This window comes from Bombina bombina, chromosome 4 (genome assembly GCF_027579735.1).
Source record: "Bombina bombina isolate aBomBom1 chromosome 4, aBomBom1.pri, whole genome shotgun sequence".
Taxonomy (NCBI): Eukaryota; Metazoa; Chordata; class Amphibia; order Anura; family Bombinatoridae; genus Bombina; species Bombina bombina.
Genome location: NC_069502.1, coordinates 537,719,088 through 537,741,809, shown reverse-complemented (window position 1 = coordinate 537,741,809; position 22,722 = coordinate 537,719,088). Strand labels below are relative to the sequence as shown.

The window sequence follows — 22,722 nt, the reverse complement described above, 5'->3', positions numbered from 1 at the left end:
GTGTGTGTGTATCTGCATGTATAAGTGTATGCTATGTAGTGTGTGTGTATCTGCATGTATAAGTGTATACTATGTAGGGTCTGTGTATCTGCCGGTATAAGTGTATGCTATGTAGTGTGTGTATCTGCATGTGTAAGTGTATGCTATGTAGTGTGTGTGTGTGTGTGTGTGTATCTGCATGTGCTGACTTTAAAGGCCAGAATCTAGAATATTAATGGGGAATGCATAGAGCAGTTTTAAAGAATTTATTATTAAATGTCCAATTAAGATAAAAATATTTAGCAATGTCTTTGCAAAGGATAATTAAATACATAGCTCACATAGCCATACCAGTGGTTTGAGCTTGTGTTTGATTTGCTGCCTAAGTGTATTAAAATCTATGACTTTATTTAGAATTTTATTTATATTACTTTGGTCTTATGATTTTTTAAGCCCCGCCCACCACATTTCAACTTTTTGCCGCGGGGGGGGGGGGGGGTCCCTCTTTTGAATTTTGAAATGTTGGGAGGTATGCTATACAGACACACTTTATACATTTTTTGAAGAGGGGCTTGTCTACTAGAAAATAAACTTTATTACACTTACCATATTTGATTTTATTGCACATATAATGAATAGAGATGGGCGAATGTGGTGAAAGTGTAATTCGTTTGGTTGATAAAAAGGCAAATCAATTAAAATTCGGTTTACAATGTAACTCATTTTCGAATGTTCATAATGAAAATCTGTTGTGTAGTACTGCTCCATGACTAACATTTGAAAGACCACACAATTCTCTTTCAAATGAGGGGTCTTGAAGGTTTGTAGCTGCTATGGGAGCTGAGATTGAGGGTATTGAAGAACCACCCCCCCAACCAGCTCCCTTGCAGCTACACTGAGCTTCCCAGTTCTGCCCCCTTTGTGATGTCACCACATGCATACGCGGTGACATCACTGGCACTCCCATGAAGCCAGGGAGTGCTGCCCACAAGGCCACCAAGGATCCCTTTAGTGAGGGGGATCGCCTAAAACAGTGTTTTATCAGCAATCGCCCTGCATGATGAGAAGCGCTCGTCATGCGCCTACAGGTGATGAGGTGCATGACGAGAACACATGCATAATTAAAACAATGTGATAACATTTATTTAAATGAGCAGTAGATTTTTTTCAGACACATTTCAAGGCTTCTTTTAACTTCCTTGTCTCCTGTATCATGTGACAGCAATCAGCCAATCACAGAACCGCATATTTATATACGTTTATCTCTTGCATATGCTCATTCAGAGCTAAAGCCTCAGAAACTGGGCACATAAAAAGACTGCACAATTTCAAACAGAAGTAAATTGGAAACTTTTTTTTTAAAATTGCATGCTCTATCTGACTCATGAATGTTTATTTTTAACTTTAGTGTCCCTTTAAAAATGAAAACTGTTGATTGTAATGTATTCTATTTATTCAATTAAAATATTTTGGTGACTTCAATATCTATTTAAAGAAAACATTAAAAGGTTTAAATATTAGGCATAAAATTACCTGTGCTTCCTCTTCTTCAATCAGAGTGTGCAAAGACTTTCCTGGACTTTGGTTTTCCCTGCATGTTCCAGCTTGGCTAGCAGTAAATTCATTTTTATAATCTACAATCACAAAACAATATGTGTAATTGTACAAATAAATACATGGTTAATATAAACATACTTAGATGTCAACCTTATAAATTATATGGGGGGGGAAGCAGTTCTAGAGGGGTGCTATGCAGTTCCAAATGCATGTGCAGCAAGCCTGTTGAGCTGCAAAGGGCTCCATATGTTATGTGGGCTGTGTCTTCACCCCTTTTGTTAGCCCCCCAAATATTAAGTTCTAGCACTATCACTGGTGTAAAGGATTTAATGGAAGTAAGAATGAAGGGAGCTCCATAACACGGCCAGAATTTTTATGTATTTCCCCCATTTTCTTTTTTCTTTCTCTTTCCACCCGATTTGAGGGGTATTATTATTTTCTGCAAATATAAACTATGTTTAGACTGTCATAATAATTTCTTTTACAGTACTTCTTGAAGATTTGAATGTTATTTTTGAACTTGCGACACAAATTATATCTGCCAAATCTTTTCTTTTTTCACATTCATTTATTTGTAAAAGAAATTGGGTATACAATGAGTGGCCGAAGTGGTATCTTATGGCTATGGCAATAGACTTATATATTATATATTACATATTATATATGCTGATCCAGCTCTGATCCAAGCCTGGAGATTTTATTTAGAGGTCATCTTTTGCTTGCCTGACACATTATATCATGATACATATATTTGTCTATGTTTTGATTGCTTGTTTTTTATGCATAATATGTCATTGGGCATGTGTATGCTCTAACGTATTCTTGATTATTTTACTCATATTGTATAAAGGCCCAAACTGCATCAAAATAAATAAAAAAAAAGAATAAGTGCAAAATTCAAGCTATTATTTTGTAAAATAACAGAGCTTCCTATAGTGTTCATTCAACATGCTTAACTCAGGTTTTAGAGATTGTATGCCTTTGAAAACAATAACTTCACATACAAATGATGGTAATAAAAAAATAGTAAATACCTATATGTGAAATGGTTATTTAACATATTTATGCAGTCATTTGTAACCCTGCAAAAGCGTTAAACACATATTTAAAGTCAGCTCTAGGGCAGCAATGTTGTACTGGGAGCTAGCTGAACACATATTGTGAGCCAATGACAAGAGGCATATGTGTGTAGCCACCAATAACCAGCTAGCTCCCAGTAGTGCAATACTACTCCTAGGCCTACTTTGTTATGTTTTTCAGCAAAGGATATCAAGGAACAAAAGGCAATTTGAAAAAAGAAGCAAATTAAAATGTCTGTGAAATTGCATGCTCAATATGAACTATTAAAGGGACAGTATACTTTAAAATTGTTTTTCTCTTAATGTATTGCTGCAGAGTATAAAATGTATGAGAAATTGCATGTTCTATATTCTGAACTAATGTTTAATTTTGACATTTATGTCTCTTCCCACAACATGATTGACAAACCAAAGTTGATTCTGAAGCAGGGTCCAGGTTCATGACTTGATTGACATGTTGCAGATACTTATTTGTAGGCCATTAAGCCAGAGCAACAAAACAGAAAATGTAAGTAACACAATATGGTAAAATACATGTACCAACATTGCAGGTCACACCTTTTTCCTTACGCTCATCATGTACAGGGGTTTCACAGACACTTCCACAGTCGCTTTCATCATCTTCAATAATGTCTTCTTGAGCAGGTTTTCTTAGACCTTCTGTGAGTTTTGCCAGCCTTTTGAACTATTAATAAATAAGTGCATTGGTCATCTGTCCTAATTTTGTCATTGTCAAAGGAAGGGTTTTCCCTAGATGTTTAAGTTTGTCTGTCAACTTCATGAGTTATGACAACACAATGCCTGAGGGAATAGGTTAAAGGGACACTGAACCCAATTTTTTTCTTTTGTGATTCAGATAGAGCATAACATTTTAAGCAACTTTCTAATTTACTCCTATTATCAAATTTTCTTTATTCTGTTGGTATCTTTATTTGAAATGCAAGAATGTAAGTTTAGATGCCGGCCCATTTTTGGTGAACAACCTGGTTGTTCTTGCTGATTGGTGGATAAATTCCTCCACCAATAAAAAAGTGTTGTCCAGAGTACTGAACCAAGAAAAAAGCTTAGATGCCTTCTTTTTCAAATAAAGATGGCAAAAGAACGAAGAAAAAATGATAATAGGAGTAAATTAGAAAGTTGTTTAAAATTGCATGCTCTATCTGAATCACGAAAGAAAAAAATTGTGTTCAGTGTCCCTTTAAATTCTTTTCAAGAAAAACAAGTTTAGCAAACAGATCCTGTATAGCAAACTGTGAAACAGGATAATAAGGTGCATGTTGTATGGTAACTTTTAAACAAGATTCACTTACTTGTATCCAATAGAGCATTCCTCTTTTTATTTTAATTTTACACACCACTAGGCTCCCAATGTAAACCAGACTTCACATTCCCAATTCTTGTTGTAATGATCTGCATCAGATGTTGTCTGGCAAAATATCTCACTATTTTTATTATTGTTTTAGAATATCATGGTCATTTCAAATATATTGATCAGTCTGCATGCAAAATTATGTAGCAACATGTGAGATTTTCTATTAGTAATCTAATGTTTTTTGCAGAATGCTAATTATAACAAGTGCAGCACACAATAATAATGGTGTGAGCGCAACATTAAAGTGATGGTAAATCCTAGCGTTTCTGAAACGCTAGTATTTACCATTGGAACAAATAGCAGGGACTTTCATTCATGAAGTATAAAAACCTTAAAGGGACACTGAACCCAATTTTTTTCTTCCGTGATTCAGATAGAGCATGAAATTTTAAGCAACTTTCTAATTTACTCCTATTATCAAATTTTCTTTATTCTCTTGGTATCTTTATTTGAATTGCAAGAATGTAAGTTTAGATGCCGGCCCATTTTTGGTAAACAACCTGGGTTTTCCCTGCTGACTGGTGGATAAATTCATCCACCAATAAAAAAAAGTGCTGTCCAGAGTTCTGAACGAAGAAAAACGCTTAGATGCCTTCTTTTTCAAATAAAGATAGCAAGAGAACGAAGAAAATTTGATAAAAGGAGTAAATTAGAAAGTTGTTTAAAATTGCATGCTCTATCTGAATCACGAAAGAAAAAATTTGGGTTCAGTGTCCCTTTAATGCTGAAAGCTTGTTTATTTATTACAAGCGATCGCCAAGCCGGATTTCCCGCACGGCTATTGGCTAAGAATTGGAAACGTCACCTATTTTTGTGAATAACTGTGGTCGCCAATTGATCCTAATATTCATAGTGAATCTACACAATAAACTGCACTTTCAGTGTATAACAAAAACAACTATTATTTTGTGCTCATAAAGCCACATCAAACATAAGGTAGAAGAGTGATAAAAGCCCCCTACTGCTGAGACTTCTGGTGGGCGGTGCTAGGCAGGGAGACGTGTAGGGAAAATCTCCTGCTAGCGTGAAGGAACGCCGCCCGAGCCATGGGCCCTAGGCTGAGAGAAGCTGATTAAGCCGGACAGTTATTTTTTGCAGGAAGATGGGCAGGCAGTCTGGCGCTCTGGTGGTTGGAGTGGTGAGCGGCCGGAGAGCTATAGCTGGCGGTGAGAAAAAAGGAAGCAAAATGCTGCATGCTGACATCCAGCTGTTTAGCAAACACCTGCCACCAATGCAGGAATAGCATGGGGAAGCTGTGTGAGTGCATATACACAGCACCCTAGGTCCTGGAGAATAGGGAAAGAAGAAAGGGAGAGAAGAGAAAAAGATCACACACTACTTATAGTGGAAAGGCGCCGGGAGCTGACAAGCCACAGTTCAATGTGAGTCAGTGAGTCTGAGGAGAAGATCCAAACTGAGCACTTTAACATCAGGGTGATAACAGGGAGTACTATAATTGCCTGTAAATTGGTGGATGTGAAAGGCTGTTGCTGCAGAGGGAATAACAAAACTTTGGAACTGTATAAATATATCATGTTATAGCTGAGGAATGGGCCGTGTGGCTATATTTACTTCAGTGAAGAAGTCTGCAGTGTGGGTGGTTGTCAGAAGTGGTTAAGACAGAGGGCTCGATGATTGAAAGCTCTCTGGGCTGGCGAGATTATTAAAGAATGCTCGCCAGTCCCTCTATTTCCCTTGCGGAATGATCTAAAGCCATTTTTTACCCTGAAAACAGGGTGTCTCGCTAAGGGGCGTATACTGCATTTTCATATGAAATGTGCACAACAAAATTCGTATTTTAAACATTATACAAAACAAATATTTGAATCATTCACACAAAAATAAGCAGGGAAAAATTGTATTGTTAAGGTGCATAAAAAATCGTAACAAAATTCTTCACCAAAAATCGTATGTTAACAAAAACGTAAAATTAGTATCTAATTTACACAGGAATAAATCAAATTAAATATTCACAGCGTAAATTGTAATTGTAGTACACTGAATGTGCAAAAATCACACAGAAATTTGAATTTATAAATACAAAATGCAAAGCGTAATTGTTGTTTTTTCGTAAAATGGGCTGAACATGGGCGTTCCATGGGCGTATATGAAAATGTCTCACTAATCCCGGCGTAATTCTATAAAGATTTTCGCACTGCAGATATCACAGTTTTTTCTCGCCAACTAAAAGGTGGCGAGCTTTTGTCAAAACAATACGAACACTTATAACCCCAATAGAAAAACAAATGCATATGAACATATAGGCGAATGTAAGATGCTATAAGCAGAAAGTAGCGTAATGTGAGTTATATTGGCTGCAGGATTTTAATTTTAAAGTGCTCCCCCTGCTCTCTGCTAACTTCGCACTAAGGAGCGAAGTTTCCCTATCCAGCGAGCTCCATTACTTTTAATAGGAGCCATCTCGCAACTCGCAGGGACTGCCCCTTTTTTACGATCATTGCACCGGGGCAGCCCTGCGAGTGTCAGCGAGAAAAAGAAGGTTTGAGCTGGCGAACAATATATCATCGAGCCCATAGTGTCCGGCTGGACAGTTAGTCTGAAGAGAAGATCCTCACGTGCCATACAAATAACTAGAGTTGTAAACTGATATGTTGTCACTCTTGGTGCATTTAGATTTTGCTGGTTGACCTGTGTGGCTATAGATACCTCAGTGAAGAAATATGCAATGGGACTATAGACATTATAAGGAAAGGAAATAAAAGGAATATAACCTATTCTGACATATATTGCACGACAGACTGAAAAAGTAAGAATGGAGAAGGAAGATTGAGAAAGGAAAAGTATAAAGAAAGGGAAAACAAAAACAAGGAAGAAGGAGGGGAAAGAAAGAGGAAGAAAAGGAAATACTACTATTGCATGTTTTATGAGTGCAGTCCCTTTTTTGCACTGTCTTTACTACAATTAGTTATAGAGAACCGCTCAAGGAAAAAAAAAAATCTAAGAATTTTCGGTATATCAGAATCGATTAAGACAGAAGAACTAACTGAATTTGTAGAAGGTCAGATACCAGAACTCTTGGATTTAACCCTTTGGCTGCTAAGCTGGTTTTGAGCTCTTTTTTTTAAACTTTTTTAAAATATATTTATTTTTTACTTTTTTTTCCAGATCCCCAAGACATATACCATTGGAAAGGCGATTACCTTTCCAACGGTGGGTCTTGGGGGTCTGTAGCTGCTTAGATACCTTAGATACAGGCTTCTAAGCAGCATGCCCCCATCTCCCTATATTTGTCCATTGTCAATAAAGTTGCATGGTGACTTCATCACGTCATTGCACGTGATGTCACCGCACAAAACGTGAAGCCCCGGCAATGCCTCTCACTATTCAGGCCAGATTGCTGGGGTGGGAGTAGGTGGGAGTCCCCAGATTGCCCTCAAGGTGGGTGAGTGCTAGCTCTGAGTCGTCGTTAGCACCTGACTGAAAAAAATTGCGACTGCTTAGAGCCATCGTTAGAACTCAATAAAAGGACAAGGGTAGAGAGGGTTTATAGAATTAACTCCAATAAAAGCAATAATTCCAGCAGATTTACCTAGACAAGTTATTGTGAAGTTTGCAAGTTTTAGAGATAACACTTTAATTTTGAATGCATATAAACAGAAGGTCAATCGCCAAGGTAGGAAGATTTCAATCTATCAGGATTTTTCAGCAGAAACAATTAGGGCTAGAGAATAACTAATACCAGCTAGTAATGAGTTAAAAAATAAGGGCTACAGGGCTTTTATGGTATAACCTGCCAAGATTAAACTGGTGCTACAAGATGAAACCAAAATCTTTAACAATAAGGTGGAAGTTTATAATTTTTAGGCACTGGTTCTGTAAACACTAGCTAGTATATATAGTCTAAAAGGTGGGAGGCTGGGGGTTTAGAGAGATAGGTATGAGGAAGATATAGATACTATTTTGTTGCTTTTTATTATTATTACTAGTTTTATAAATTGTCTTTTTTGATTCACTAATTTTATAAATTGATTTTTTGATAAAAACATTATTGTGTCAGTTTTATAATCTGCCTTTCCGCCTTTAATAGACACATAGTGCTTTTTTATCTCCCACATTATTACCTTTAGGACCTGGGTAATAGGGCCTCTGTAATCATATATCACATGGATATAGAGTAGATGATACAGTATACACCTTTTTTCTTTCTCTTTTCTCTAACATCACTAGCCTAAGGATGTGGGTAATAGGGCCTGGGTAATCACATATCACACGGATATAGAGTAGATGATACAGCATACACTTTTTTTTCACATTATTAGCCCTAGGGTCTTGGTAATCACATATCACATGGATAGAGAGTAGATAATATAGTATACACTTTTTTTTTTCTTCTTTCTCTCTCATACACTTACATTCTTCTTTCCCCATACCCCTCTCCCTAGGCATTAAAGAATAAACTGTTAGTTATAAGCCGTAGATATTAATTTTCCTTATATGCTGAAAATCTCCGCATGGAATTTCCCCATTAACAGGAAAGTTATTTTGAATTATCTAAGGAAATTATAGAATCAAGATATTGTGTTTATATGGGAGACCCATTGAGCCTCAGAAATTAAAGAGAGAATTGGTTAAGGAAGTTTTATTTCAATCATATAAAAAAATGGTAGGGGTGTAGCAATTTATTTAAAGGGACAGTCTACACCAGAATTTTTATTGTTTTAAAAGATAGATCATCCCTTTATTACCCATTTCCCAGTTTTGCATAACTAACACAGTTATAATAATATACTTTTAACCTCTGTGATTATCTTGTATCTAAGCCTCTGCAAACTGCCCCTTTTTTCAGTTCTTTTGACAGACTTGCAGTCTAGCCAATCAGTGCCTGCTCCCAGATAACTTCTCGTGCACGAGCACAGTGTTATCTATATGAAATACGTGAACTAACACCCTCTAGTGGTGAAAAACTGTTAAAATGCAATCTGAAAGAGGTGGGCTTCAAGGTCTAAGATATTAGCATATGAACCTCCTAGGTTAAGCTTTCAACTAAGAATACCAAGAGAACAAAGCAAAATTGGTGATAAAAGTAAATTGGAAAATTGTTTAAAATTACATGCTCTATCTGAATCATGAAAGTTTATTTTGGCCTAGACTGTCCCTTTAATAAAATACTTGATTACCAGATAAAAAAGGTGATTAGTGGCCCACAAGATCGTTTTATTTTGGTAAAAATTATGATCTTCAGTAATAAATGTCTGTAAGGTTTTACATATTGTTAATTACTTTTGGAATCTGAAAAAATAGAAGAGGCCAGAACAGAATATACCAAATGTTTTGCTTTTATCCCTTGATGCAGAAAAGGCCTTTCATAGGGTTGAATGGCTATATTTACTGGCTTGTTTAGGACAGTATAATATTCAGGGACCCTTTCTTAACTTAACTCGTTTGCTTATCTTTCAATTAATAGGATTGAATTTTCAGCATTTAAATTCCCTAATATAAGCCTGAATGAAGACAATTATAAATTATCGATTTTAGCAGATGATATGTTATTGTTCATACAGGATCCAGAAAAACATTTAGATATAATTATGAAGATTATTAAGAATTTTGGTTCTCTATCAGGTTATAAGGTTAACAGTAATAAATCAGAAATCCTGTGGTTGAATAAGGGGATAGATAAAGGCTTTAATTAACTTTCCTTTTGTTGAAGTGAAAATCACTTATATTTAGGTATAAATATTTCCACTAATCCAAATAAATGGTATAAAATAAATTATACTCAGATTTTAAAAGATATTGAACAAAATCTCAACCGGTGGAGTAGTTTGCTTATCTCTCTGTCAGGTAAAGCCCATCTTATCAAGATGATGATTTTGCCCAAATTACTTTACCCCTTGAATATGCTTACGATTCTGATCTCCCCCAAAAAATATAAAACAATTTATTAAATTGTTTAATTCTTTCCTGCAGGGTGGAAGAAAAATACACATGAGCCTAAAAAAGCTTTAACAACCAAGTGATAAGGGGGGTCTGGGGGTTCCAGATATTTATTATTATAATCTGGCTTCATTGGCAAAAGTAGCTATTGAAAGTGTGGAATTGGATAATATATCTACAGTAAATCATTATCTACTTCACATAGATTGGAGAGATATTCCACTACAAGTTAGGAAAAATATTATGTATGAAGGCATTTTGAAAGCCAGGAGCAGGATACATAGAATTTTAGGAACCAGTCATTAATGTTCTATCTACCTGACAGTTATGGGGAACTGTAAATTCTCTCCAGGATTAAATTATCAGAATTTTAAAGTTTGGGGAAAACGAAAGTTAAAAAGAATAGGGGATTTATTGGACTATAAGAATAAAGCTGTAAAATCATTTGAACGGATTCAATTAAAATTTGCTTTACCAGACTCTCTTCTTTTCATACTTGCAAGTAATTCACTATATCGCAAGCTTGCTGAAAATAACCCATTGATATTGGAGCTGCATTGTCTTAGTAGCTCTTTCAAGATTTTTTCAGAGGGGAAATACTCCTAACTTGGCAATTTATAAAGCTCTGTTGGACTCAAATGCAATTAAAAACATGCTGAATGTAATTGAGGGGTGGCAAAAAGAAGCTAATATGCTTCTAGGAGAAGGGGAAATTGCAAGGAGATTGAGATTTATTTAGCAGGTTACACTTGATTCGTACTTTAGAGAATCACTTGTAAAAATTTGCCACTGGTTCTATGTTACCCCAAGGAAAGCCAGCAAATGGGCTGTCTGTGAAAATAAATGTATTAAATGTAGTATAGATAACCCATCACTTAAACATTGTTTTTGGGATTGCCTCAAGATTAAGCAACTTTCAGCAAAAATAAGTTTTTGGATTTACAAAATTTTAAGTATAAACATACATATTGATTTTATGAACATCTCTTATTTAGATGCTAAGGTATATAATAAGGAGAAGGCCATTTTTGTGGCTACGGTAATTGTAATGGTGAGGAAATTTATTTTGAAAAAACGGCTCTTGTCAAAAATCCCAAGTATTTAAAGTAATTTGCTCGGCTTTGCAACTAACTATTGAGGTTTTTGATGTTCTGTTGGACAGAAAAATAAGAATAGGTTTGCTGGAAAATGGGTCCCTTTAATTAAAATATTGGAAATTAGTTTGCCTATAGTGAATGGCATGACACACCAGACCATATGGGGAAAGGAACTGAATCTAAATTCTTTTCTTTAAAGGCAATTGTTTTTTACAACTGCGTTTTTATGTATGACAGTTGTGTAAGTGCTTTGAAATAAGATATTTGAATTATTGATGTTCACGTTTTGGCATCTATAAGCCAAACCATTAAGGTGCCCCTCTAGGGCATGTGTGCCAGGAGGCTGGATTGAACTTACTAGGTGGAATCAGACTTAAGTTCAGCTACTAAGCTGTTGTTTTGTTCCTGGTAGATCGCTTCTCTTTCTGTATGCATTTGAACTATGACTCTGGGGAAGTCTGGGGGAAACTAGATGTGGACTTCTTGCCCAATGTGCTTAGAGGAATATGACTGCACCTCACTGACGAGGCCCAAAGAAGGTTGAAACAATTGTCTGTGGTTGCTATGTTCCTTGTTCAAAGGAGGAATTTCAAGGATGGACTGACATTACTAGACGGGACTAGACTGATATACTTGAGTTCTCCTCTGGGAAAAGCACAACTGGGCTAAAAGAGGCTCCCGCTAGGTGGTAACTCGCCATAGAACAAGCTACTGAGCTGTTGTTCATTCCTGCAAGATCGCTTCTTTTTCTGTATGCATATATTTTACAAATGCCTGTCTAAATATTGACATCTCTAGGGTGGCCTCCCTATGTGGCCCCTAAATCGTGATCTCTCACTTCAGTTATAATTTTAAACATAGATAGATAGATAGATAGATAGATAGATAGATCATTAAATATTTGCATGCATTTCAGTGTTTCATTATTTAATTTGTAGGTCTTTGGAAATGGCAATTATTAGTGCCCCCTTCATATGTATGTTATATACCATTGTTGCACTATGTGTAGTGGGGAGCTTCTAACACTGTCACTGTAAGCAAAATAAATCTGGCTTTAACCTTTTTGCTAAATTCACAGCTTGAGTCAGAGCAAACTGTCATAGTGATGAGCCTTACAAGAATGAAATGTGCTGCCTGTGACTGCTTTGGTCTGACTCATGAATTCCAAACTGTGCTCTGTCAAAACCATGGTAAAACAGTTACATGCATTTATAAGGAATCATGTTAAATGGTTAAATGTAGGTCTGCAAATTAATCTGCGATTATTTTTTTCAATTAATTAAAAAAAATTTTTTTGGGATATTTAAAATAAAATCCACTAAACTGAATGTTACAAAAAAAACCTTCAGACTAAAACTTTACTTTAACCCAACTGTCCAAATTTTAAGCAGTAGAACACATTGATATAATTAAGCAAAACAAAACCACAAACTGTTTGAAAAGAATTAGAACAAGAAAGAGGTAGACTATCATGGTTTAAAACATTCTGTTATTGTCTCTTCCAGAAACTTTGCATTGAAATTTAAAAATATCAACATGTCCACATGCTCCTGGCTGAGGCTGGCTCTCTTTTTGCAAGCTATCAAGCTATGTTGCCTGCAGCAAGAGGCGCTCGGATGGTGTTGAGGTGCCTGGGAAGCATAAGTAGGATTTTGCCAAGGTGGTATATTTATCTTTGAAAGCTTTCCACCAATACAAAGGGTTTTCCTCCTTGGCAATGGGCCTCTTTAAGTTAGAAATTAAGTCTATGCATAAATATCTGTATGCAGTGGTAAATAAACAGCTATAAGGTTAGGGAAAAATATCTAGTCTGCTCTTAAAAGAACAAATATATACTTATAGAAGTTGAATATGGTACAAAAATATTTATAAAAAAAATGGTCCAAAGCGCTAAGGACTATATATCAATAACAGGACAGAACCTTACACAGTTATCTATACAGTACATATAATCAGCAATAGCAAGCAATCAAGCTAAACATTGTGCAAACAATTCAAATAACTCCCATCAATCCAGGGCTAGGTGTAAATAACACTTCATCATGCAAAGCATAGACGCAAATCCCCTGATTTAATATAAGTGTCATGAATACCTCATGATTTAGACGCTAAGGGGTTAATTTTCTTTAGCCTGTGTGCTAAAACATTTGTTTTGTTTTTTCAAGAAGAACTGTGTTGCTGTGTTTTTGTGTTAATGAGTTTTCCCTTTGATTAGCCAGAACCCCTAATAAATAAGCTTGTAAGATGCACAAGAGAACTTTATTGCCTCAACCTGTCAGCAAAGGGATTGATGAAACACAGGGTATTTTTCAAACAACTAACATGGGGTCATTGACAAGTCAGCCAGCCTTGCAAATTAGTGCTTTTATAAGTAATAATTGCCTCAGAAAAATAAAGAATGCAATATATATGGTGTTTGGTATCAAAATACTCCACGCAACATAACTCAAAGATTGTCTTTCTGTGTAAATGGAAAAGATGTATATAGCAGAAGTTATAACGTTTTCTATAATTTCAGCCAAAGACTCAGGACTTTATTGTCGTAAAAGAGAGGGGTTTCCTAGCCCTCTGGAAAGAGGGTGGATCAAGCATTTTGATATAATGGAAAGTATAACATTTTGTGTTTAACAATTCAAGTTGATCATTCTACTTGGGAGGCTGCTACAGGTTGAGTGACCATTTCTCTCGCCCATCTCCCTGGGGCAGACTTATAAGCTAGGAGAGTATTAGGTCTGTTATTTCTCCTTTTTATTTTAAAACTGTTTGCTTGTGTATAATTATATTTGTTAACATCTTTTTCTTAATAATGCACTGTGCATAATTTGTCACACAATAAATAATCTATTATTAAGTTATTGCCTTTGTTTAATATTTGAACCATGTTACTGAAAGAGACTGGTAGGGTTAGTACTGTAATTTTAGTTTTTTTTTGCTAAATTGTATTCTGGGAGTTAAGTTGTTAGTCTGGGTTTTTCCCATAAATAAATTGTAAGTGGTGGCAGCTTATTTAGTTTGAGTGGCAGTAAAGGGGAGTTCTGGGCATTTTTTCAAAGTCTTGTACAGACTAGAGAGTGTTGTTAACCCTTGCACCCACTGAGCCTGGAGTGGCTAGACTGGGACAGATTAGTGAAAGTAGAAAGGGTCTGTTAACCAAACAAGTGACTGGCACAGGGTTGGTTAACCCTGGTAGTGTCATTAAGTGATCCAAATTATTCTATTATTTCTGGTTTACACAGGTGATCTAATCCATATAAGCCAGGAGTAGTTGTAAGCTTAAAAAGAAATGTATGGGGCGTGTCAAAGTCACGGACATGGCAGGTTGCATATACCAGAGTCTCCTGAATCAAGAATAATAATCTGCTGGACATCGGATATTGCAGCCTTCTAATGATGCTGAGAGATCCATTAATGGAGGATATCTGCAGAGGTGCTGCGACAGAAGAAGAAGAGATCGTTGATGCACATAACATCCTACCAATCCCGAAAGGGAGAAACAACCACACCAGGTCATTTTACATTAGCAACCTAGCGAAACCCCGGGTAACAGAGAAGTGCCTACCCCAAAGCTTGCCTCAGCCAAGAGGGATGCGGCCGACCCTTCAGAGCGAATCGCAAGTAATCCATGGCAGCATGGGGTAGCTTCTTTACTAGGAAATAAAGGGGAAAAGCTCACAAAAGATAGTGAACAGTGGATGGCTCAGTTAATTGATTCATGCACCAGGATTTAAGATACTCTGAAACTGTATGTGGCTCCTTCTCGCACCGGCTACACAAAATATAACAAAGATGGCGATGCCTCTACCCTTAGCTTTACCATATCTCTCATGGCTCACCGGAACACCAAGCAGCTTGTGAAGCCCTCATGGCTAGGACTGATCAGAGCCCCTAGGAGAACTGGAGTAGGTTAAATTACTTAGAACCTACCTATATGGTGGGAGGTCTTCTACTTCGGGGGCACACACTGGGAAATTTGCCTATCTATGGAAACTGCCGAAAGGATGTTCAGCCAGGGTAACCGGCTTCTATCACACCTCAAATATGGGACTCCTTATAGCCGTTATGTATTGCACTTTCATGTTTCTCCAGATATACAGGAGTGTATGGTTATGTATGTGTGCAAGTTCTTTGTTAAAGTTAATACTTATAAATTTTGCGTTACATATTCTGCTATGCTATATGCATTATAAAGCCCTCATACTGTATTTGGGATATTTGTTACATTTGTAACCTCTTTAACCAGTTTCCTAACAGCTGTCAGATATAGTACTACTATCTGCTACCTTAGTGCGTTATAGTGAACTACACCATCTATTATGTATATAAGCTTGTGGTTAGGACTATTTCCTGGATCTACAGGACTTTATTTGGATCTATATGGTGCATTCTGATATGCTGTATATAAAATTTAATTTGTAATTTAGGTTCTATACTTTCTAAAGTTTACTGTTGCGAATGTAACCCAGACATTTTTACTTGGTTACTACAATTTATACTTGCAATGTGTCCTATACGATTCCACAGGCCTATAATAAGATACACTCTCACTTATAGGAACAGCTTCACCTATCTCTAGTATATCTGGCTATATTAATCTCGGCTAAGTTATCTACTTAGTCCTCATAATTACACGTGTGGCACACCAACTATAACTCATACACCAATAGCACCCACAATGGTCTGCGGATGTCTTTCATATAATAAAGACACTAGATGTTAGGCCAGGGTGGTCTCAATTTTAGTTAGGTTCAAGGAGCACACTTTAGAGTTATATACATCTACATCCCATATGGGCGCTCACACACATAAAGGCATAACATGCTCCATAATCATAGTAGCCTCCCACTTATAGCCCAATGCTCACGATTTACCCTCATATTCATAGCCCATGACAATATGCTGAATTTTGAGTAGGAAGACAGAGAACTAATCCCCATTAGCCATATATTAGGTTCTGTTGGTAATAATATTATCCCAAGCAGTGCTTACCCGCTGAAAAACTTGATTATAACATAAGTTCATATTTTAAACATGTGTCATTGGTCCCATTGGGGTCTCTAGCTTGACTAACATACCTCACCAGTGCTTCCTGAATCAAAGGGCCCATAAGTGGCCGACTAACTAGTCATGTATGAAAGCCTTAAAAACTACAAAAACATAATTTATGCTTACCTGATAAATTTATTTCTCTTGTAGTGTATCCAGTCCACGGATCATCCATTACTTATGTAATATATTCTCCTTCCCAACAGGAAGTTGCAAGAGTCCACCCACAGCAAAGCTGCTATATAGCTCCTCCCCTAACTGCCATATTCAGTCATTCGACCGAAAACATGCAGAGAAAGGAAAAACCATAGGGTGCAGTGGTGACTGTAGTTCAAATGAAAAAATTACCTGCCTTAAAGTGACAGGGCGGGCCGTGGACTGGATACACTACAAGAGAAATAAATTTATCAGGTAAGCATAAATTATGTTTTCTCTTGTTAAGTGTATCCAGTCCATGGATCATCCATTACTTATGGAATACCAATACCAAAGCTAAAGTACACGGATGATGGGAGGGACAAGGCAGGTACTTAAACGGAAGTTACCACTGCCTGTAAAAAAAAAAAAAAAAAAAAAACCCTTTCTCCCAAAAATAGCCTCCGAAGAAGCAAGGTATCAAATTTGTTAAATTTGAAAAAGTATGAAGCGCAGACCAAGACTCCGTCTTGTAAATCTGTTCAACAGAAGCCACATTTAAAAAAGGCCCAAGTGAAAACCACAGCTCTAGTGGAATGAGCTGCAATCCCTTCAGGAGGCTGCTGTCCAGCAGTCTCATAAGCTAAATGAATTATGCTTTTTAACCAAAAAGACAGAGAGGCTGCTGAAGTCTTTTGACCTCTCCTCTGTCCAGAATAGACAACAAACAAGGTGAACGTTTGATGAAAACTGTAGTAGCTTGTAAGTAAAACTTTAAAGCACAAACCACGTCCAATATTGTGTAATAGACGTTCCTTCTTTGAGGAAGGATTAGGATACAAGCATGGAACAACTATCTCTTGAGTGATGTTCTTGTTAGATACCACCTTAGGAAAAAACCCAGGTTGGTACACAGGACTACCTTATCCGTACGAAGGACCAGATAAGGAGAATCACATTGTAACACAGATAACTTGGAGACTCTACGAGTCGAGGAAATAGCTATCCAAAAGGAACTTTCCAAGATAAAGATTGATATCTATGGAACAAAAAAGGTTCAAACGGAACTTCTTGAAGAGCCTTAAGAACCAGGTTTAAGTTCCATGGTGGAGCAACAGTTTTAAACACAGGCTTTGATCTAACCAAAGCCTGACCAAATGCCTGAACGTCTAGAATACCTGCCAGACGCTGGTGCAAAAAAATAGACAGAGTAAAAATCTGTCCCTTTTAAGGAATTAGCTGACAACCCTTTTCTCAAAAACATCTTGGAGAAAAGATAATATCCTGGGAATCCAGGCTTTACTCCATGAGTAAACCTTGGATTCATAACAATCAGATATTTACACCATATCTATGATCAATTTTCCTAGAGACAGGCTTTCATGTCTGTATTAAGGTATCAATGACTGACTCGGAGAAGCCATGCTTTGATAACATCAAGCGTTCAGTCTCCAGGCAGTCCATCTCAGATTGATTCTATTTAGATGGTTGAAAGGACCCTGAGGTAGAGGGACCTGTCTCAGAAGCAGAGACCGTGATGGAAAGGATGACATGTCCACCAGATCTGCATACCAGGTCCTGCGTGGCTACGCAGGCGCTGTCAAAAACACCAAAGCCCTCTCCTGCTTGGTCTTGACCTCCGAAGGAAATCCCACTCCCCCGGAAGAAAAGTCTGACGACTTAGAAAATCCACCTCCCAGTTCTCAACACCTGGGATATGGATAGCTGATAGACAAGAGTGAGTCTCTGTCCAGTGAATTATTGTAAGACTTCTAACATCACTAGGGAACTTCTGTTCCCCCTTGATGGCTGATGTAAGCCACAGTCGTGTATATTGTCCGACTGAGTATGATGTACCTCAGAGTTGCTAACTGAGGCCAAGTCTGAAGAGCATGGAATATCACTCCCAGAATATTTATTAGAAGGAGGGTCTCCTCCTAAGTCCACTATCCCTGAGCCTTCAGGGAGTTCCAGACTGTATCCCAACCTAAAAGGCTGGCATCCATTGTAACAATTGTCCCATCTGACCTGCGGAAGGTCATACCCTTGGACAGATGGACCCGACATATTCACCAGAGAAGAGAATCTCTGGTCTCTTGGTCCAGGTTCAACAGGGGGACAAATCTGTGTAATCCCCGTTCCTCTGACTGAGCATGCATAGTTGCAGCGGTCTGAAATGTAGACGTGCAAACGGTACTATGTCCCTTGCCGCTACCTATTAAGCCGATTTCATTCATGTACTGAGCCACCGAAGGGCGCGGATGGGATGAAAAACACGGCAGAAATTTAGAAACTTTGACAACCTGGACTCCGTCAGGTAAATTTTCATTTCTACAGAATCTATCAGAGTCCCTAGGAGGGAAACCCTTGAGATTGGGGATAGAGAACTCTTTCCTTGTTCACTTTCCACCCATGTGATCTCAGAAATGCCAGTACTACGTCCGTATGAGACTTGGCAATTTGGATGTTTGACACCTGTATCAGGATGTCGTCTAACTAAGGGGCCACTTCTATGCCCCGCGGCCTAAGGACCGCCAAAGCGACCCCAGAACCTCCATAAAGATTCTTGGGGCTGTAGATATCCCAAAGGAAAGAGCTACAAACTGGTAATGCCTGTCTAGAAAGGCAAACCTGAAAAACGAAGGTGATCTTTATGCATCACAATGTGAGGATAAGCATCCTTCAAATCCATTGTAGTCCTCTATTGACTCTCCTGGATCATAGTTAAGATGGTATGAATAGTTTCCATCTTAAATGACGGAATTCTGAGGAATTTGTTTAAGATCTTTAGATCCAAAATAGGTCTGAAGGTTCCCTCACCTTGGGAACCACAAACAGATTTGAGTAAAAACTCTGTCCCTGTTCCTCTCTTGGAACTGGATGGATCTCGTACACAATGTAAGAATGCATCCTTCTTTATCTGGTTTGCAGATAATTGTGAAAGGCGAAATCTCCCCTTTTTTTTGGGGGGGGGGAATCTTTGAAATCCAGAAGATATCTCTGGGATATAAATTCCAATGCCTAGGGATCCTGGGCATCTCTTGCCCACGCCCGGGCGAAGAATGAAAGTCTGCCCCCTATAGGAGTCCGTTCCTTCATGCTGCCTTAGAGGCAGCAGCAGGCTCCTTGGCCTGCTTATCTTTGTTCCAGGTCCAATTGTCTCCAGACCGCCTTGGACTGAGCAAAAATTCCCTCTTGTTTTGCCTTAGAGGAAGTGGATGCCACACCTGCCCTAAAGTTTTAAAAGGCACGAAAATTAGACCTTTTTTGGCCCTTGATTCCTATCCTGAGGAAGGGCATGACCTTTTCCTCCAGTGATATAAGCAATAATCTCCTTCAAACCAGGCCCGAATAGGGTCTGCCCCTTGAAGGGAAGTTAAGTAGCTTATTTATTAAAGTCACGACAGCTGACCATGATATAAGCCATAGCGCTCTGCGCGCCAGTATAGTAAAAAACAGAATTCTTAGCCGTTAGTCTAGTCAAATGAACAAAGGCATCAGAAAACAAAGGAATTGGCTAGCATAAGCTTGTCAAATATATTCATCCAATGGAGTCGCTAACTGTAAAGCCTCATCAAGAGACTCAACCCAGAACGCCGCAGCAGCAGTGACAGAAGCAATGTATGCAAGGGGCTGCAGGATAAAACCCTGTTGAATAAACATTTTTTATCCATTGGATCTAAAAAGCACAACTGTCCTCGCCAGAGGTAGTGGTACGCTTAGCTAGAGTAGAAACTCTTCTCTCCACCTTAGGAACTGTCTGCCAGAAGTCCCGTGTGGTGGTAACTATTAGAAAACATTCTTCTAAAAAATAGGAGGGGAAGAGAAAGGCACACCTGGTCTATCCCATTCCTTATTAAAAAAATTTTTTAGTAAACCTCTTTAGGTATTGGAAAAACATCAGTACACACCGGCACTGCATATTATTTATCCAGTCTACACAATTTCTCTGGCCCTGCGATTGTACACATTCATTCAGAGCAGCCAAAGCCTCCCTGAGCAACAAGTGGAGGTTCTCAAGCATAAATTTTAAATGTAGAAATATCAGAATCAGGTTAAATCATCTTCCCTGAGTCAAAAAAATCACCCACAGACTAAGCATATTGTGAGGTAGTATCATACATGGTTCTTAAAGCGTCTGTATGCTCTGTATCTACCCCCAGAGCTATCTGCTTTCCTTTAATTTCAGGTAGTCTGACTAATACTGCTGCCAGAGTATTATTCACCACCTTTGCCATGTCTTGTAAAATAAACGCTATGGACGCCCTTGATGTACTTGGCGCCATTTGAGCGTGAGTCCCTGAAGCGGGAGTCGAAGGGTCTGACACATGGGGAGAGTTAATCGGCATAACTTTCCCCTCGACAGAATCCCCTGGTAAAATAAACGCTATGGGTGCCCTTGATGTACTTGGCGCCATTTGAGCGTGAGTCCCTAAAGCGGGAGTCAAAAGGTCTGACACGTGGGGAGAGTTAGTCGGCATAACTACCCCCACGACAGAATCCTCTGGTGATAATGTTTTTAAAGACAAAAAATGATCTTTATTGTTTAACATGAAATCAGTACATCTGGTACACATTCTAAGATGGGGTTCCACCATGGCTTTAAAACATAATGAACACAGAGCTTCCTCTATGTCAGACATGTTAGAACAGACTAATAATGAGACTAATAAGCTTGGAAAACACTTTAAATCAAGTTAACAAGCAAATATATAAAACATTACTGTGCCTTTAAGAGAAACAAATTTTGTCAAAATTTGAAAAACAGTGAAAAAAGGCAGTAAAACAAACAAAATTTTTACAGTACATGTAATAAGGTAACAGAGCTTTGCACCCACTTGCAAATGGATGATTAACCCCTTAATGCAAAAAACAGATAAAAAAAACGACATAGACGTTTTTAAAAACAGACACAACAAAACTGCCACAGCAGAGCTGTGGATTACCTTCCCTATAAACGATTTTGGAAGTCTTTTTAGCCCTTTAGAAATGTCCTGTAGTATTCATGGGACTGCTGAGGGAATCTGGATAATTCATTTTGTAATTTTAACTGCGCAAAAAAGCGCTAAATTAGGCCCCTCCCACTCATATTACAACAGTGGGAAGCTTCAGTTAACTGTTTCTATGCAAAATTTAAGCCAGCCATGTGGAAAAAACTTAGGCCCCAATAAGTTTTATCACCAAACATATGTTAAAAACGATTAAACATGCCAGCAAACGTTTTAAAACACATTTTTACAAGAGTATGTATCTCTATTAATAAGCCTGATACCAGTCGCTTTTACTGCATTTAAGGCTATACCAACATTACAGTGTTATCACCAATGTACGTTAAAAAACGATTAAACATGCCAGCAAACGTTTTAAAACACATTTTTATAAGAGTATGTATCTCTATTAATAAGCCTGATACCAGTCGCTATCGCTGCATTTAAGGCTTTACTTACATTACTTCGGTATCAGCAGTATTTTCTTAGTCAATTCCATTCCTAGAAAAATATTTTACTGCACATACCTTATCTGCAGGAAAACCTGCACACCATTCCCCCTCTGAAGTACCTCACTCCTCAGAATGTGTGAGAACAGCAAATGGATCTCAGTTACGTCTGCTAAGATCATAGAAAAACGCAGGCAGATTCTTCTTCCAAATACTGCCTGAGAAAAACAGCACACTCCGGTGCCATTTAAAAATAACAAACTTTTGATTGAAGAATAAACTAAGTATAAATCACCACAGACTCTCACAACCTCCTATCTATGTTGAGGCTTGCAAGAGAATGACTGAATATGGCAGTTAGGGGAGGAGCTATATAGCAGCTTTGCTGTGGGTGGACTCTTGCAACTTCCTGTTGGGAAGGAGAATATATTCCATAAGTAATGGATGATCCGTGGACTGGATACACTTAACAAGTGAAATAGAGGTTTCAGAAGTTTATATTATGCTAATCATTCATTGTGTTTCATACTTTTATCAGTGTATTTTGATCTATGAAAAGTTTGTCATTTATGTCATAAGACGTTTAGTTTATGTTTTCTTAAGTGCAAATCCTGAATAAAAGATTATTAAGAGAAAAATAAATGTATACTATCCTGAAAATGTGAAAAGTAAATGTAAGTTGACATCCTTTAGGCTAAGGACATAACTATAGAACACCATACCATGTGCAGTAGCTCATCAGAGTGAAGCAGCTGGTATCATGCACAGACCAACTAATCGATAAGGAGATTAGCTGTTGCAGCTCTAGTTAAATGCTATGTTAACAAGGTTTCTTTTGTGATCTTAAATGGAAACAGGTTTTATAACCTGTGAGTGCGTATTGTATTTAAAGGGACCGTCTACAATATAATTTTTATTGTTTTAAAAGATAGATAATCCCTTTATTACACATTCCCCAGTTTTGCACAACCAACACAGTTATATTAATATACTTTTTACATCTGTGATTACCTTGTATCTAAGCCTCTGCAGACTGCCCCCTGATCACATGACTGTGACTATTTAAAATCTATTGAGTTGCATTTAGTATTGTTTTGTGCCAACTCTTAAATAACTTCCTGGGCG

At 37.7% G+C, this 22,722-nt stretch overlaps 1 protein-coding gene across 1 annotated transcript in view; it reads right to left on the bottom strand.

The window, feature by feature from the left end:
- Nucleotides 1-22,722, bottom strand: part of LOC128657631 (uncharacterized) — a 524,168-nt gene that overhangs the window by 438,379 nt on the left and 63,067 nt on the right. The window contains exons 10-11 of the mRNA XM_053712016.1: nt 3,156-3,300; nt 1,513-1,613 (exon numbers count right to left, since the gene is read on the bottom strand). Of these exons, the coding sequence (XP_053567991.1) occupies nt 1,513-1,613; nt 3,156-3,300 (246 nt within the window). The remainder of the gene's footprint in view (nt 1-1,512; nt 1,614-3,155; nt 3,301-22,722) is intronic.